This window comes from Bacillus rossius, chromosome 8 (assembly GCF_032445375.1).
Source record: "Bacillus rossius redtenbacheri isolate Brsri chromosome 8, Brsri_v3, whole genome shotgun sequence".
Taxonomy (NCBI): domain Eukaryota; kingdom Metazoa; phylum Arthropoda; class Insecta; order Phasmatodea; family Bacillidae; genus Bacillus; species Bacillus rossius.
This window is the reverse complement of record NC_086336.1, coordinates 69,594,299-69,609,686: the sequence shown is the minus strand read 5'-3', so window position 1 is coordinate 69,609,686 and position 15,388 is coordinate 69,594,299. Positions and strand designations below refer to the sequence as shown.

The 15,388-nt window shown below is 36.3% G+C and overlaps 1 protein-coding gene across 1 annotated transcript in view; it reads left to right on the top strand.

The window, feature by feature from the left end:
• The window catches only part of LOC134535228 (uncharacterized), a 333,789-nt gene that overhangs the window by 205,351 nt on the left and 113,050 nt on the right, over positions 1 to 15,388 (top strand). Inside the window, exon 3 of the mRNA XM_063374290.1 lies at positions 7,676 to 7,784. Coding sequence (XP_063230360.1) covers positions 7,676 to 7,784 — 109 coding nt within the window. The remainder of the gene's footprint in view (positions 1 to 7,675; positions 7,785 to 15,388) is intronic.

Below are 15,388 nucleotides of genomic sequence, written 5' to 3'. Positions count from 1 at the left end.
TTCTCGCCCAGTATCGGTTAAAAAGTGTTAAAAAAAAATTCGTTATGAAGACATGCTTTTGATTACCTATCAGACTGGTAGAGAAAAAAATAACAATATTTATTTATTTTTTTAAAATTCTCCCTCTTGGTCTCTTATTTACTTTCTACTTGAACTTTAAAAAAATCTAAATAAAATATAAAATCAAAAAACTGATTTTTTTTTTAAAGCAAAATGTGATCTAATTCTTAGTTAAGAAAGGTGATGGTTTGGTTTTTTCGCAGCTTCTAGTTTCAAGTGGTGAAGGATCTCCGACTCTTTTTGACGTTTGTTGGAGAACAAAGTTAACACGTTAAAGAATAATTATTTACCCCGCGTTGTATACTTGCTGTTATGTGAAATAAATCTCTGTGGGAATTTATTTTTGTTGTTGCTGTATTTGGTTTGCTGCAGCTTTTGTGCTGAGACAATTCGAGCGGTGGGGAGAAGAGAGACTGTGTGTGTGGACGTGGGGAGAGTGAATGAAGCGGGGAAACACGATATTCAGTAGAAGTCGTAATTCGGTTCGATCAATGGAGTAGAGCAGGGGAAGTGTAAGAGACTTGCGGGAGTCCGTTCTCTCGCGACGGGGGAGTCGAGATGTACACCGTCCGAGTCGAGGGTCTCTCTCTCTCTCTCTCTCTCTCTCTCTCTCTCTCTCTCTCTCATCCCCTCCAGCTCCTGCGGCTCCTGGCAGCGAGGCGGGCTTTACGAGTCCATAAAGACTTGGCTCGCCTCGGGATTGTGTGTTCATGCGGAGGCAACTGTAAAAAAAAAAAAATATCCCGAGGGAGACGTCAGGAGAGATGTCTGGAGACTTGACTGATGAGCGGGAAAGAGAACGAGATAAGTTGCGATGGAGTCGTTTCAACAATGACATTCTACTCGGCGCGCATATTGTCCTGTCCTCCTCGCCCAAACACGACTCCGAAGCATGTGGGTAAATAACGGAACGTATTAAAAATAAACAACGTATGACTCTCAATAAGTCCCAATTGGTGACCGATCGCGAAAATAACCATCGGGTTTATTTCACTACTCAACGTCAATAGATGAGTCAAGACTCTCTTCCAAATCTGGCCAGTAACAACTTAGCTGCTAGTGTGCCGTGGAACTGCGATTTGCCTGAAAATTCAGAAGTATTGACGAAAAACAAACAAGTAACTAATAAATAAATATAACTAGGATATATATATATTTTTAGGGATAGCTCGGTAGAGTTCATTTTTAAATAAACTATCAAATCTAACAATTTATTGAAGGGAAGGAGTAAGCACTGTAATACAAGATAGTCAAATGAAAGTGACTGCACAGTAAAAAATTGTTAAAAAAAAAATGCTTGTAAGTAATATTAAACTAACTTTCAACTTCGGTTTATAATATCACGATAAGGAAAAATAAAATAAATATTCAGAGAAATAGTGAGAAAATTTTATATGTGGAAAACATGACTTTGCCAGGCGCTTCAGAGCGATTTGATCACGTCTACCGCATGTGTGTCGTCTGTACTGTCGTTTGAAATGTAAAACATGTTTCTAACAATCGATAGAATAAAGATAAATTAAAAGGATGTTACATTTTTTAAATTTTTACGAGATATAATTTTTTTTTACTATGAATAAATAATACGGTAGTTTTGTAATTTCTTGTTCACCTTTGAGCACCAGAGAAACGTTTAAACTCTTTGCTCCTAGTTAGAGTGCCACTTAAAATAGATTCATTTTAAAGTACGTGAATGTGTAAAACTAAACAACCTAACTCCTGAGAATGACGGTACAGTAACTAAATCCAACATCAGAGTACACAATAAATTTACGGGAGTCTGTAACTGGGAACCATAAACCTAAATACCAATGAGAACGATTAAAGGTTATGGTTTGAAAACGTCTATAAAATATATTGGCAACAAAATAAAAGGTTTATCAGAATTTGTTTACGCTTTTAAAAAAAGAAGGTAAATTTAAATATTATTCTTGCGGGTACCCATAAAAAAATACAAATCTAAAATATACGGCAAAAATCAAAAAAGTATTTAATTAAAAATTCCTATGCAAAAGTTCAATTTTATTTGTTTAACTTAGGCCTTAATCTTTCACAGTAACGACGATAACGGTGTAATACGTTCAGATATTTTGCTGGTACGTGCAAACGTTTATTTACAATGAGCTCAGAAACGCAATGTTTAATATGTACTTTAATTTTTCTGTGCAAAATATCAAAATTCAAAAATCTCCTAAACGACGCATTTTTCCTAAACGATCTTCCATAACCACTTCCACTTAAAAAGACGTTCCTCGACTATCTTCATCTAGCCTCACACTACCGTTAGTAGTTGGTTTAAAGTTGCAAAAATTATGCGCCGTAAAAATGTGCAATATTGAGGCAGTATAGTGCTCTGCCGATTTTACACCGAGTTACTGTGCGTCGCGACCAATCAACAACACTTCCAATCTATAGTCCGGCACCATGCTATTATATCGAAGCTGTGAAACTTGCAGTTGCAGACGTTTCTGCAACGATGTCGCAAAGCCAAACCAATCATGGCTGGAGTACGAACAACTTGTAGATTTAATGATTTTATGTCAGGACAGGACGATTTACATCCAAAATTTTATTTATACAAAATCAAAACGAGCTTTAGAATAAGCTGTAGTAAAATGTACAAGAGGATAAATTAATTTTTTGGTGCTCATGAAAAGACCATTTTCGTTGCTGAAAAATAAATGATTTTTTTTGTGTGATACGATTCATTATTATTGAATAATTTTGAAAATTGAGTATATTCAATTTTCGGATTGCAATTAGAATTAGCGTTAGTTAACCTCATTAAAACTAATTTTAAAAATTACTTAACATTTATTATGTTCTTATGATATCACGAAATAAAAAATCCAAAGTTAAAATTTAAAAAAAAATATATGTCTTCATGTATGATGGCTGCTGCAGTCCATCCGCAATACTGCTTCACGGACTGCCATTCACCACCCGACCACTTCGCAGGTCACACTTGAATCCCTGGTAGCCTTTTTTTTCTCTGACGTCATCGCCTTAATCGCTATATCTGCCGCGAATTCTAGTAACTAAGATCAACTCCCCGTGCGTAGTTCTCGATGGCTCAGTCGTTTTAATTTTAATGCTTAGTTATAACGAATATTATTTTATTTAGTAAAATCATTAAGATATAATTTAGCAAAAGCAAACAACCAAAACAAAAGGTACAAAGAAGATTGTTTTTTTTACAGTAGATTATATTTTTACAAACCTAAAGAGGGACAGACAAAAAAAATTCAATAATGATTGAGAATTTTTAAGAATATATTTAAAAATTAATAAAATGTGTTTGTGGTCTGGCAACCGATCACATGTAAGGTTGACAAAATATCAGAAAAGAAGCACATGTGTAATTGTAATAAATCTTTTTTCATAAATTATTACTCATAAAATAAACTAGTTGCATCAAAGTAAAGAGGCACTCTTTCCCCCTTAATTAATGACACTTAAAAGTTTCAATTTTATTCTTTATTTTAATTGCAAAGAAAAAAAATTGGTTGTCTGTAAAGTCGTTTTACGGACGATAGTTTAACATGACAACGTCATAACAAAACATTGATGAAATGATTGATCCAGAAGAAAAGGAAATATCATATTCGGCCTGAGACTGAGCCGTAATAGGTTTTTGCAAACAAACCATTTAGGCATTAAAAATATTATATTCTTTGAGGCAGATTTTTTTTTAATTTTTCTATCTTTTGTATGATAAAATCTACCTCTGCATACTTTTATGAATAAAATTGAATCATTTTTATTGAATTATCACTATTTTGTATGGATACAAAGGAGTGAAATGAAATGTACAATTTAAATAATAAATTTACTTTTATTTGCATTCATTATTCAAATATATTTATTACTTTTGAAATGTTACGTGCGCCGTATTTATTTTTACAAGTTCAAAAAAAAATTTTCTCACCTGCCGGGATTCGAACCGACAACCTTGCGAATTACACCTAGCTCCGCTGACCGCTCAGGCACGAGGCCATATTTGATTATCGATAGTTTCACATATTATATTTACCTTTATAAATATTTTGTTCACGGTAGGGGAATAATATTATTTCGTTTCAATAACTAATAACAAATACGCATCCCAAATACACCAAACTTATTTATAAGGTGTTACAATATTTTTTAAAACATTGTGCAAAAGATCCCGGTTGAAATTTGAATTTTCATGTGTAACTGTAAAACACCATTGTTGATTCAAAACGTATTTGAATATTCAACATTACTTTTAAATAACCGTACCGATTGTGCTGAAAATCGGTGGACGATCGTTAAATTACATAATATTAATAATTCAAACGACGAAAATATGATTGAAAAGTCAAATCGATGGTCGTTCCAATCGAGTGGAAGAGAGATGCCTCGCATGCGTACGTACAATGAGCATGAAGTTAGATGCCACGCATGCGTACAATGAGCAAACAGGAACATCCGTAGTGGGACACTTTTTCGTGCGTGCAGCCGGCGTTCATCGATTTATTAGACGTTGTCACGTCAAAAACATTTAATTGTATTGTTTTCTCACCCATGGAATAAAGCGCGTATGAAAATAAACGCTGGACTTTGTCGCAAAACATTGAAAGCTTTCAGTTGTGTTTTTGTGTGGCGTCATTCTTTGTGGAGGTTGCCCCGTAATTTCGCTGTTAATTACACGCACTGCTACTATTTATAAAACGCTGGCCTCGGATTGTTGTTTTCTTTGTTCCCCGCCCGTCGCGGACCGAGCGGTGTTGACACGACCGCCCCCTCGCGTGGTCGGCTCTGCAACTAGCTCCCGGCTGACTGTCTCGTGATAGTGAATGGATCAGGCCTATGGTAATGGATGGACCACGAAAGGCGCCCCTGTGTTCGGGTGCACCCGGGCTTAAAAAAATTGGTTGTCTGTAAAGTCGGTTTACGGACGATAGTTTAACGTGACAACGTCATAACAAAACATTGATGAAATGATTGCATACTTTATGAATAAAATTGAATTCATTTTTATTTTAATAATAAAAGAATAAATACTTGAAATTATACTAGTAATCAGATTTTTAAAATGCAAGAATAATTAACCTTTATTGCCGAAATTCTTGTAATAATCAATGAAAACCACATTAAATTTTCACTTCACTTTATAAACATTCGAGTGGAAGAGAGATAGATGCGGCGCAAGGGTACAATGAGCGTAACGGGACACAGCGTAACGGAACAATGCGTAACGAGACACTTTTTCGTGCGTCCAGCCGGCGTTCATCGATTTATTAGACGTTGTCACGTCAAAAAGAGCTGTAACCCGCTCGCCTAGGTGTGATACGTTCCCCTAGTTCAGTAGTCGGGGGAGGTACCGAGGCAACCCCGAGGCCCTCCAGCGCACGCACCGTGGTTGTCATTTCTAGCCAAGGCTTACTGCGATCGTCGCCGGATGAGTTCAGGCACTTCCGGGCCTTAAATCGGCTGTAAATCCGCCGGGCCGAGGTACGGCAGGTCGGAGGGTAGTCGGAGGAGACGAGGACATCCAGTGGAGTGACTCTGAAGAGTGGCAGTCGGTTAGCTGCTGGCGAACAGTCTGCCGAATCAACACCAAGTTGGTAGTAGTACGGGAAGAATCCATGAGAGATTGTACGGTGTCCCGCTGAGGTTTCCTCCAAGGCCCTGGATTCTGATTGGGTAGGACTCGTACTTGGTAGTGGTGCTCCGATCGCTTGGAGCAGGCTCCAAGGGTTCCCTAGCCCGATGCGGAGTCGACGTGGTGAGCGACGACACAGCTCCGGTGCTAGCCTGGACAGCTGGCAGAGGTTGGATAGGCCTCCACCGGACCACGGGTTCACAGGGTGATTGAGGGGTCCCAGTGTGGTGTAGGCGCCAGCAGTGCTGATAAGGTCTCAGGGCTCAGGACACAGCCAACTGTCTGGTCAGCTGAGTGAGGTAGAGGGGCTGAGGCGGTGACTATGCTGGGTTGGTGGCCCCAGCCGCTGGTCGGTGCCGAAGCTATAATACGCTCCCGATCAACAAATGGGAGCGATCCCTAGCAGTTATGTTTTTCTTAAAGCTCTGGAATGATATGAAAAGCGAAGTGGAAGCTACTCCCACCCCACCCTATTAGGGCGCATGTGTGGGAGGGGAGCGTGAGAACGCCGGCCGTAAGGTCGGAATAATCTGTCTGTCTCGTGTCTCGTGGCTGTTGCGGTGTTGCGACAGCGCTAGCGCAAGGAACAGGTCACTGTACGCCTTCATGGAGCGCATGGCCAAGGCTTTTCTTTATTTCGCCCGGGGTTTCAATCGAATCGAACACATAATTATATCTGATAGTTTATTACTGGCTTTACTCAATATAACTGATAGTTAAATGGATTTAATAACTTCATTTATGGTTTAAATTGGATGTACTTAATTAACTAAATATAATTATTTGTTTATAAATTATTATAATTAATAATTATAATAAATTAAATAATAGTTTATTTAACGGTTTTGAGAACTTAATAGACGTATTTATGTATCAGTCGTAGCATTAATTTACAGCATTTGTTATTGTTTTTTTTAATCAACCGTTTGTAATAATTTTATAAATGAACTTATTTTTAGGGTTTCATTCACAAATAAAAAAAAAGGTTGGTTTTGCCTACAATCCCGAAATGGCGCGTGAAACGGCGCAGAGAAACAGGTCGCCCTGGGTAATGTGGGGACTGGATCGTCTTTATTTCTTTCAGAAAATGCAAAATAGGTAAATTATTTAAAAAAATGTGACCGTGTCTTTCAATGTTGTCCATTTATGTGTAAACATCTAACCTCGGTAACAAATAAGTTGATGAGTTTTCATGACACATATTAACTAACGTAGAATTCTTTAAAATAATGCCGAGCGTGATAAATATAAGCAAATTTGTGTATTCAACTACATTTCTGGACGCGAATCGCACTTAGTTTCCGCACTCTCCGCTAGAATTCTCTGCCGGAGCAGCTACGCTAAGAAAGGTTAAACTATATAATGAAACGGCTGCGATAAAAGCGAAAAAGACTTGAAAAGGGAAATTTTATTAAACTGCTGCCAATTTTTCTCAAAATTTACTAAACAGTTAATACTACAAATTTTTATCTTTGGCTTTGTGAACTTTGGTACGTGTCGTCTGCCAGGGATGACAGAACCGTGGTTTCACGTTTCCGCCCCATTAATTAAATGCCGTATCCTGAGAGCAAAGATGCTTACACAGTGGAAAGATCTGCCAGGGCAATTGGTGGTTACTGTTAGAGACCGGAAAAATTCGCGGATTCGTTTCGCGATAGGCCAGAATTCAAATAGTTATACCTCAGTGCTGCCTCTGCTATTGGCTCACAACTCGCCTGGATGACTCTGGGCCGACGAGAAAAACTCAACTAAAGCAGTCATCAAATCACAGACATGCTACGTTGGGGACGTCTCACAAGACAGCAGCCAATGAGTGGGTGACATATTTGAATGAGTGTACGCAGAACTATGGAGGTCATGCTAGAGGTCATTGAACCCGCGAATTATTCATGTCCCTAGTTGTTGTTGTGGGAAGTGAAGGAAGATGTGTAGTGGCCCTGGTGTCGCAGGGTCGCGCCGAGCGGTGACGCAGCTGTCTGCCCGCAGTGTCGGACTTCACGCAGCAGCTGGCGCAGATGCACGAGCAGCACGCGGAGGAGATGCAGATGCTGGTGTCCAGCTTCCGCAAGAGGAACGCCGAGCTGCGCAAGGAGAGGTCAGTGCCGCCTCTTGCCGCCTCTTGCCGCCATCTTGACCCGGACACCGGCGCGCCGAGCAGGCCAGACGTCATTTACTTACTCAAGTGACACTTCTTCGGACGCGATGTCTTCGTCAAGCATTGAAGCAGCTTGGCTTCTGGGTTTGTAGCGGTGCCCTTGGCAAATAATTGCAGTCGCCATCATCAGGGAGCAGTAGGCAAATTATTTTCAGATCTAAAACATATATTTTACTTTTATAACAACAAAAACTAAATTAGTATATACTAATATTTAAATAAAAATAACTTTATAATAAATATAAATTAAAACTTATTTTCAGGTATAAAACTTATTTTACTAAAAAAATTAATGAATATATAAATATCATTAAATAAATCAATAATGTTAATATTTAACTTGATCTAAATGAAACAGGTATCTATTTTCATAGATAAATTAAAATAGGTAACTGCTCCCTGTTGATGGCGACTGCAATGTCGACCGAAAACATCGGTTGAATTATTCGCCAAGGACACGGCTACAACCCAGAAGACAAGCTACTTCAGACAATGGCCGTGAAAGCCTTGCAAACATTATTCGTCAAGCATTGTTTTGAAACGTCTCTGGCAGAGTAAAAAGGTACTTGTTTCTACTCAGTGCGTAAAATGGCATTTCAACATTTTAAGGTAGTTTACCAATAATTAACCGTTTAATAATTTGGTTAGGTTAAGTGAGTGACATTTAAAATACTAGAGATTTGTGTAAATGATCGAATATGTTAGTTTGGCAACGTTGAAAATATTGTTAACAACGTGTGAACGTTTGCTTACTTATGTTCCATAATTGAGTTACCATTAAGCTATAATATCAATATCAGTGTAAATATCGTATTTTACGGTAAAAATAATAATCCATCCTGTAAAAAAAATGTATATGCTAACTTAGAAATTTATTTGAAATATGTCTCATTTAAGCAAATAACTTGCTAATTTGCAGCAGAAAATTATTTTATAGTCTGAATAGTTAAAGTTACTCTATTACAAAGTCTAGTAAAAAAAATACCCCCCCCCCCCCCAAATGATTTATTTTATTTTGAATTTTTATCAATAATAGGGTTATTCAAGATTGCGTGACAAAGATTTTTATAGCCAAAGTATCTAATAATTTGGTGCTGAGTGGTAATTTTAATACTTTTGAAAAAAAGTTTTTAATTAAAAAACTGTGACTTTGGTTCTTGGCTTAACATTGAGTTCTGCGACATCCTATGTACACACATGGAACTTACATATTTTTTTCTTCTATTTGTCAGTTTTTTTCCTCATTTTTACACTCTGGTTCTAATTAATAGGTTCTACATTGAGAAAACAATTGAGCGCAAGATAAACAGCTCTAATAGATTTACAAGCCAGCGGTAATCAAACTACGCTACAATAAATGTTCTTTAATCTGTTACCTTAGGGAACGCAATCGTGCCGAATTAGCTGTATTGCCGCATCATTGAAAATTTAATTCAAAAGAAAAATTAATAAACCGTACAAGGTTACTTACAAAAAAATTATATAAGCGCCTCTATGGCAACAAAACAATATTCGACAAACGGCGGGCACAGTGGTAGACCCTACCTGGCGGTAGAGGTCAAAAAAGTCCGAATAAAGCAGGAAAGAAAACCTCCGAACCACCGGTTCAATGGATGCCGGAAAACGGGATGTTCCGAACTGCAGAATGCCGGATAAATATGCGCCAACTGTACCAGCAAACAGACTTATCGTAACAGACATTATAAACCATAGTCCACACGCAGGTGTTATAGGTCTTGGCGTACCTTCGCTACCTACAAGAATCGAGGGCGCGGAAGACTACCATACTGGAAGACTACCAAATTGGTAGTATTCCGCCTGGCCTCTTCGAAAAAGGCGGAAAAGTACCATAACGAAAATCTGCCATACGTTCAAAGGACGAAACGGAATTCTGCCATATTTTCTTACACCCTTCATGGAATGAGTACAGCAGCATTGCCCTCGAAGTAGTGTATAGAATACTCGGTAGGCAGCGCTGTCAACCCTCTAGCTGTTTCTCAGGTTAACTTTAAAGATCACAGATTTCGCTTCTGGCGACGGTGATAGATTCAATTACAAATAACGTCCAGATCGCCGGCGATAAGAAATAAATGTTTCCAAAAACGGTTTATAGGGAGCAGCACTGTATTCTTATTAACGATTTTAAAAAAAATACAATGGTAATTTTCCATGCACGAAGGAGAATTCTGCCAAAATTTCTTATACATTCTATGGAATGAAGAAAACGGCCTTACTCGTAGAATCGTAATGTAACTAGCTTCATAGAATTTACATTTTTGCACACTGGAATACTTGAAGTAATTGTAGATCATTATTTAATGAGTGCGAATCCAACGAAAATATTCAAGGATTTTCTTATGTAATGTTTTCATTTTTAGGGTGACAGAACAAAAAAAAAAACTCAGATATTAAGTTTTTCAATGTCCATATTAAATTATTTAAAGTCTACAAAATGTGTTTGTAAGATGCTGAAATGCGAGGGAAATATTTTTGTGCAGTGTAGTTTGTTGGCACAGGGCAAGCAGCACAGGCGCTCTAGGGGAGACATATGCTCGTACATGGAATGTTGCACAGGCTTTCAAAAATAAACTCTGCTGAAATTTAAGTATTTGTTCTATTAGGAAATAAAACATGTTACTATGCGTAGCATATTATTCTGCTTCTTTAAAACTGTCAGATCAAATTGAAATTCAGTTTTTCGTGCCTTACAACACTTACAAACGAATTATGGCACATACATTTATATAAGCACATAGAATAACAACCAAAAGCACATTTAAACAAGACATCCAATGATACATATCAATAACTTACGACAAAACACGAAACAACACAACACACAGATATATAAAGTTCATAGTAACTAATTGGTTACTTTGGTTTTCACAAAAATCTGAAACAGAAACTAAAATGGTGTTTACAAAGTAAATATGTAGATTATAAAAGTTTAAAATAAATTTTTGCTTAAGTGTGTTTACCAATGAACGTTTCTAGATTATTCAAAAATAGTTATAATTTTTTACAAATTTTATAGTTGCTAATGGTTTTTAAAGTGTCACTAATTCTATAATTGCAAATTGAAATTCTTAATCTAAACCGAGATATTATGTCTGAAGCAACAAAAATGGTAATAAAACGTATACTGATTGAACGTCTAGTAAAAAGAAAATGCAAATTAAATTTATATAGAAATGAAGAATATTTGAAAGTAATTTAAAAGCCTAAAATTTAAAAATATTAATTTAAGAATTTTTTTCTGCATACTTTCAATTCTATTACAATCAAAATTAGTTATTAAACTCCAAATTACGTCACAATAATCTACTTCATAGCTAATAAATTTTAAGAACAAAGTATACAATCAGATATTGATGCAGAGAACGTTATACATTTAATAAGACCTAACTAAGATCTTCAAGTGCAACTAATAGTATTATCTGCATGTTGGTGAAAAATAAAAACTTGGCATCCACTATAACTCGAAGGTATTAAAAGTGGACACCACGTTTATTGTCATTTCTTACTATGTGACAATTCTTATTAATTGAATTAGTTTTTTTACTAAATGTTATACAATAATTGCTATCGTAATTCAGAGACGTTTGTTAACTTGAAAACCAGATCTGTACAGCTGAAATATCTTGCTGAATAATTTCACAATCATATTTCCCAATTGCATTTTTCTCATCAGCATCTTTTCTTGATCAATTCTGATTACAGTTGGAATGTAATTTATTAAATATTAAAGAGTAGTTGAGATAAACTACTACTTTGCGGAACACCTAATACCATGAAATTGCATTTGCAAATTTGACTGCAAAGCGTCTATTTTTAAGATAATTAAAACAAATTGACGATTTTTAAAATAATAAGTTTCAGTTGGAAAGTATCAAAGGCTTTGCTCATGTCGAAATAAATATAATATTTTATTTATATCTGGATGTTATACTGGCGCGCGCGCGTGCACACACACACACATTTATAATACTGTGTGTGTTAAAGACGATCTTCTTGATTAAAAACTACTTGGTTTTTCAGAAATAATATTTTTAGGAATAAAATTCAGGTGCCTATAAATATTTTTTTCGTCAAAAACGTCTAAAATACTACATAACAATGGTATTGGTAAATAGTTTGTAACTAAATTCAAGAAAATATATACCGATAAATGGTCACACACACATCGGAATACATCCACCCACTGACTGATTGATACAAATTTAATTAAAATATTTTATGTACAAAATATTTTTTTTTTTAAATTTTGGAATGATAATGCTACAGTTAATAAAAACTACAATTTTTTTTTTTTTCAAAACTCCGTTCCCCCGGAGAAACCCCCGGAATGGCCACCGCATGGGGAGCCCAGGAAAAGAAACGGGCTCCCCATTTGGAAGCCACCTGGAAGGTTTTTTTCTGTTCCACCCACCGTTTCTTTGGTAGCCTGACTTGTTACAAGGGATTGTATTCCTACCAGAGAAAATGCCGCCATTTTGTCTGGGCAATCCGCCTTGGAGGAGCCGGGGCGCGAACCCGGGTCCTACAAGTCACAAGGCAGGCGCTCTACCCCAGAACCAGAGTGGTAGAGCGGATACTTGCAGTCTTCTTAACACTGACATGATGTTATTCCACGAGTTTATTAACACGTGCAGTAACATCTAACCTCGGTAACGAACAAATTTATGTGTTTTTATGTTGTTCGTTCAGCATGAATTATGTAATTACATAACAATGAAATATAATTTGTATAACTAGTCTGGCAATTTTTTAGTTGCTTTCCTGCAAACAAACTTACAATCCCGCTGTGCAATAATTATATAGAAATATATACTAGTAAAAGCATATGTAAGAGCTTGCACTGTCGATGGTAAAGTTATTTTGAAATAAATGTTAGATATTAAAAAAGTGAGTTTAGTTAAAATATGAATGTGCTCACAAGCATGAAGTTATTGTATAAACATTTTATTTATTTGGTTTTTAATCTGCAGAAAAGTTAACTTTTTTATATTACTTTTGGCTTACTTTTGTTTTACCGTGCTAATCCCTGGAAAGCTATTCAAACAACTGTTTTCTAATAACTAAATAGTGGAGGTACTGGGGCAACATGAAGCATAAATGGTAACACTATTTTGTAGTAATACAGTTATTTTCATGTAAATGAACAATTTCTTGGCAACTGCCTTTTCTGGTCTGGGCTAGGCTAGACCCGCGCGCAGCATCTATGAGTCCAGAATCTATGAAGGTAAATGATGTGAAATGAAACAAAAAAAAAAAACGAACTTCTGTTCAGTGACTGAGACGATAAGTTTTTGTTATGAATGATTCCCTAATTTTATAAACAAAACAAAGGTGCGTGTACTTATGTACGCGCGTTACTTGACGTAATTAAAAAAAAGTTACTTTAATTTTGCATGCAAATAATTTTTAGAAATAAAATAATAAAACGACTGGAATGGTATTATGAAAACGGTTAGAAAAGTATAAATTCAATCAAATTGAAATATTTAAATAAATACTCAGTATTCAATATTAATATAAACACGTGTATAAAATTAATTATTTATTTTGAAAGAAAAATCGAGATCCATACCCTATTAATTAATAATTTAAATCAATAGATATGCTGAATTATATTTTAATTATTTATTAATTAATAAATCATTAATTTATAACTTATATGTAATGCAAATACATTATACATACGGGAACATAAACTCACTTAGGTAAATAAATTTACTTGAAAATAAACTTGAAAACGTTTATAAACTCATTTTATACCACTAATATTCACTATAACTAAATGTTTTTAATTATATGGACCATTATTCAATATCAATTACTTAAGTATCATATTTAAAAGAAAATATACAATGTTTATTTGTATGTTGCCGTTTTTGTATGTATCTTTTTTTTTCATCTTGTGAAAATTTTGTTAAATTTTGCGCGCGCATTGTAAAAATTCACTCAAATTATTTTTTCATAACATACTTAAAGAAGTATATATTTACAGTTTGTTACATGCATTAAGTGGCCTGAAAAGCAATAAGGCATAACATACAACATCCCAAACGTCAAAATTCTCAGTAAATACCGTAAAACAAAACAAAAAAAACACGGAAACGCAACAAAAAAAAACTGGTGTGTATCTATGGTCGGTATAAATTTTAAACGTTAGCTTTATCTACGCGAATGTCTACATATTTATGAGTGTTGCGTGACTGCAGTGGGCATTTAAAATGGTTTCTAGGTAAGAAAATCTTGTTTTTAGGACATAGTTACTTTTTTAAGCACCGTAGCAAACCATTTTTGTTTGTCGCGTGCAGTAAAACTACTTCAAAGAGGCGCACAGCACGACAGGAGGCGACCCGCCCTTCCAGTGCCTTGTGAGACGACATGATAAGTGCGACGTTCGCTGGTGTTTACAGCGCGGTATCGCCTCTAAGCGCAAGGCTTTTTCTCGTCGTGCATACGACATCTATAAGATACCAGTAGTAACCATAACATTATATGGCAGGGAAATTAAGTTTAAAGGTGTAATGCAAGTCCCTTTAGTGCTGACAAGAAATTGTACCATGTCTTTCATGTCTGAATATTATTCTTAAAACACAGATTTTAGCTTTTTTTTACTCTTCTGAAAATACAGCTTGAAAACGAAGTGCGTGATCAGAATTTTTCATCCGCCCTCGATTTATTCTTAAGTGCTTTTCGTAAACCGACACCACTCCGATATGAAGTAGCTTGGTTTCTGGGTCGTAACCGCATCATTGGGGAATAATTCACCGACGTTTCGGTCGACATTGCAGTCGCCATCATCAGGGAGCACTAGGTAACTGCTCCCTGATGATGGCGACTACAATGTCGTTCGAAACGTCGGTGAATTATTCCCCAAGGACGCGTCTACGACCCAGAAGCTAAGCTACTTTAGAGTTTAGACAATGGGCGTGAAAGCCTGCGAACTTTACCACTCTGATATCTTGAGCAGTTTTGACGTGACAACGTCTAATAAATCGATGAACGCCGGCTGCATGCACGAAAAAGTGTTCCGTTACACTGTGTCCCTTTACGCACATTGTTCCGTTACGCTGTGTCCCGTTACGCTCATTGTACGCTTGCGCCGCATCTATGTGGTTTTCATTGCTTATTACAACAACTTCGGCAATAAAGGTTAATTATTCTTGCATTTTAAAAATCTGATTACTAGTATAATTTCAAGTATTTATTCTTTTATTATTAAAATAAAAATGATTCAATTTTATTCATAAAAGTATGCAATCATTTCATCAATGTTTTGTTATGACGTTGTCACGTTAAACTATCGTCCGTGAACCGACTTTACAGACAACCAATTTTTTTTAAATGGTGTGTGGTTTCTCCTGAAGCTCTGCACACCGTGGTGTGTTTCCGGGCAGGCGAGGGCCTTAAGGTGCCCGCCTCGTCAGGGGTGTATGTGTGTTAGTGAGGCGGGATGATAAGCGCGACGCTCGATGGTATTTCTAGCGCGGTATCGCCTCTAAGCTCAAGGCTCTGAACTGGCGCGCAGTCTT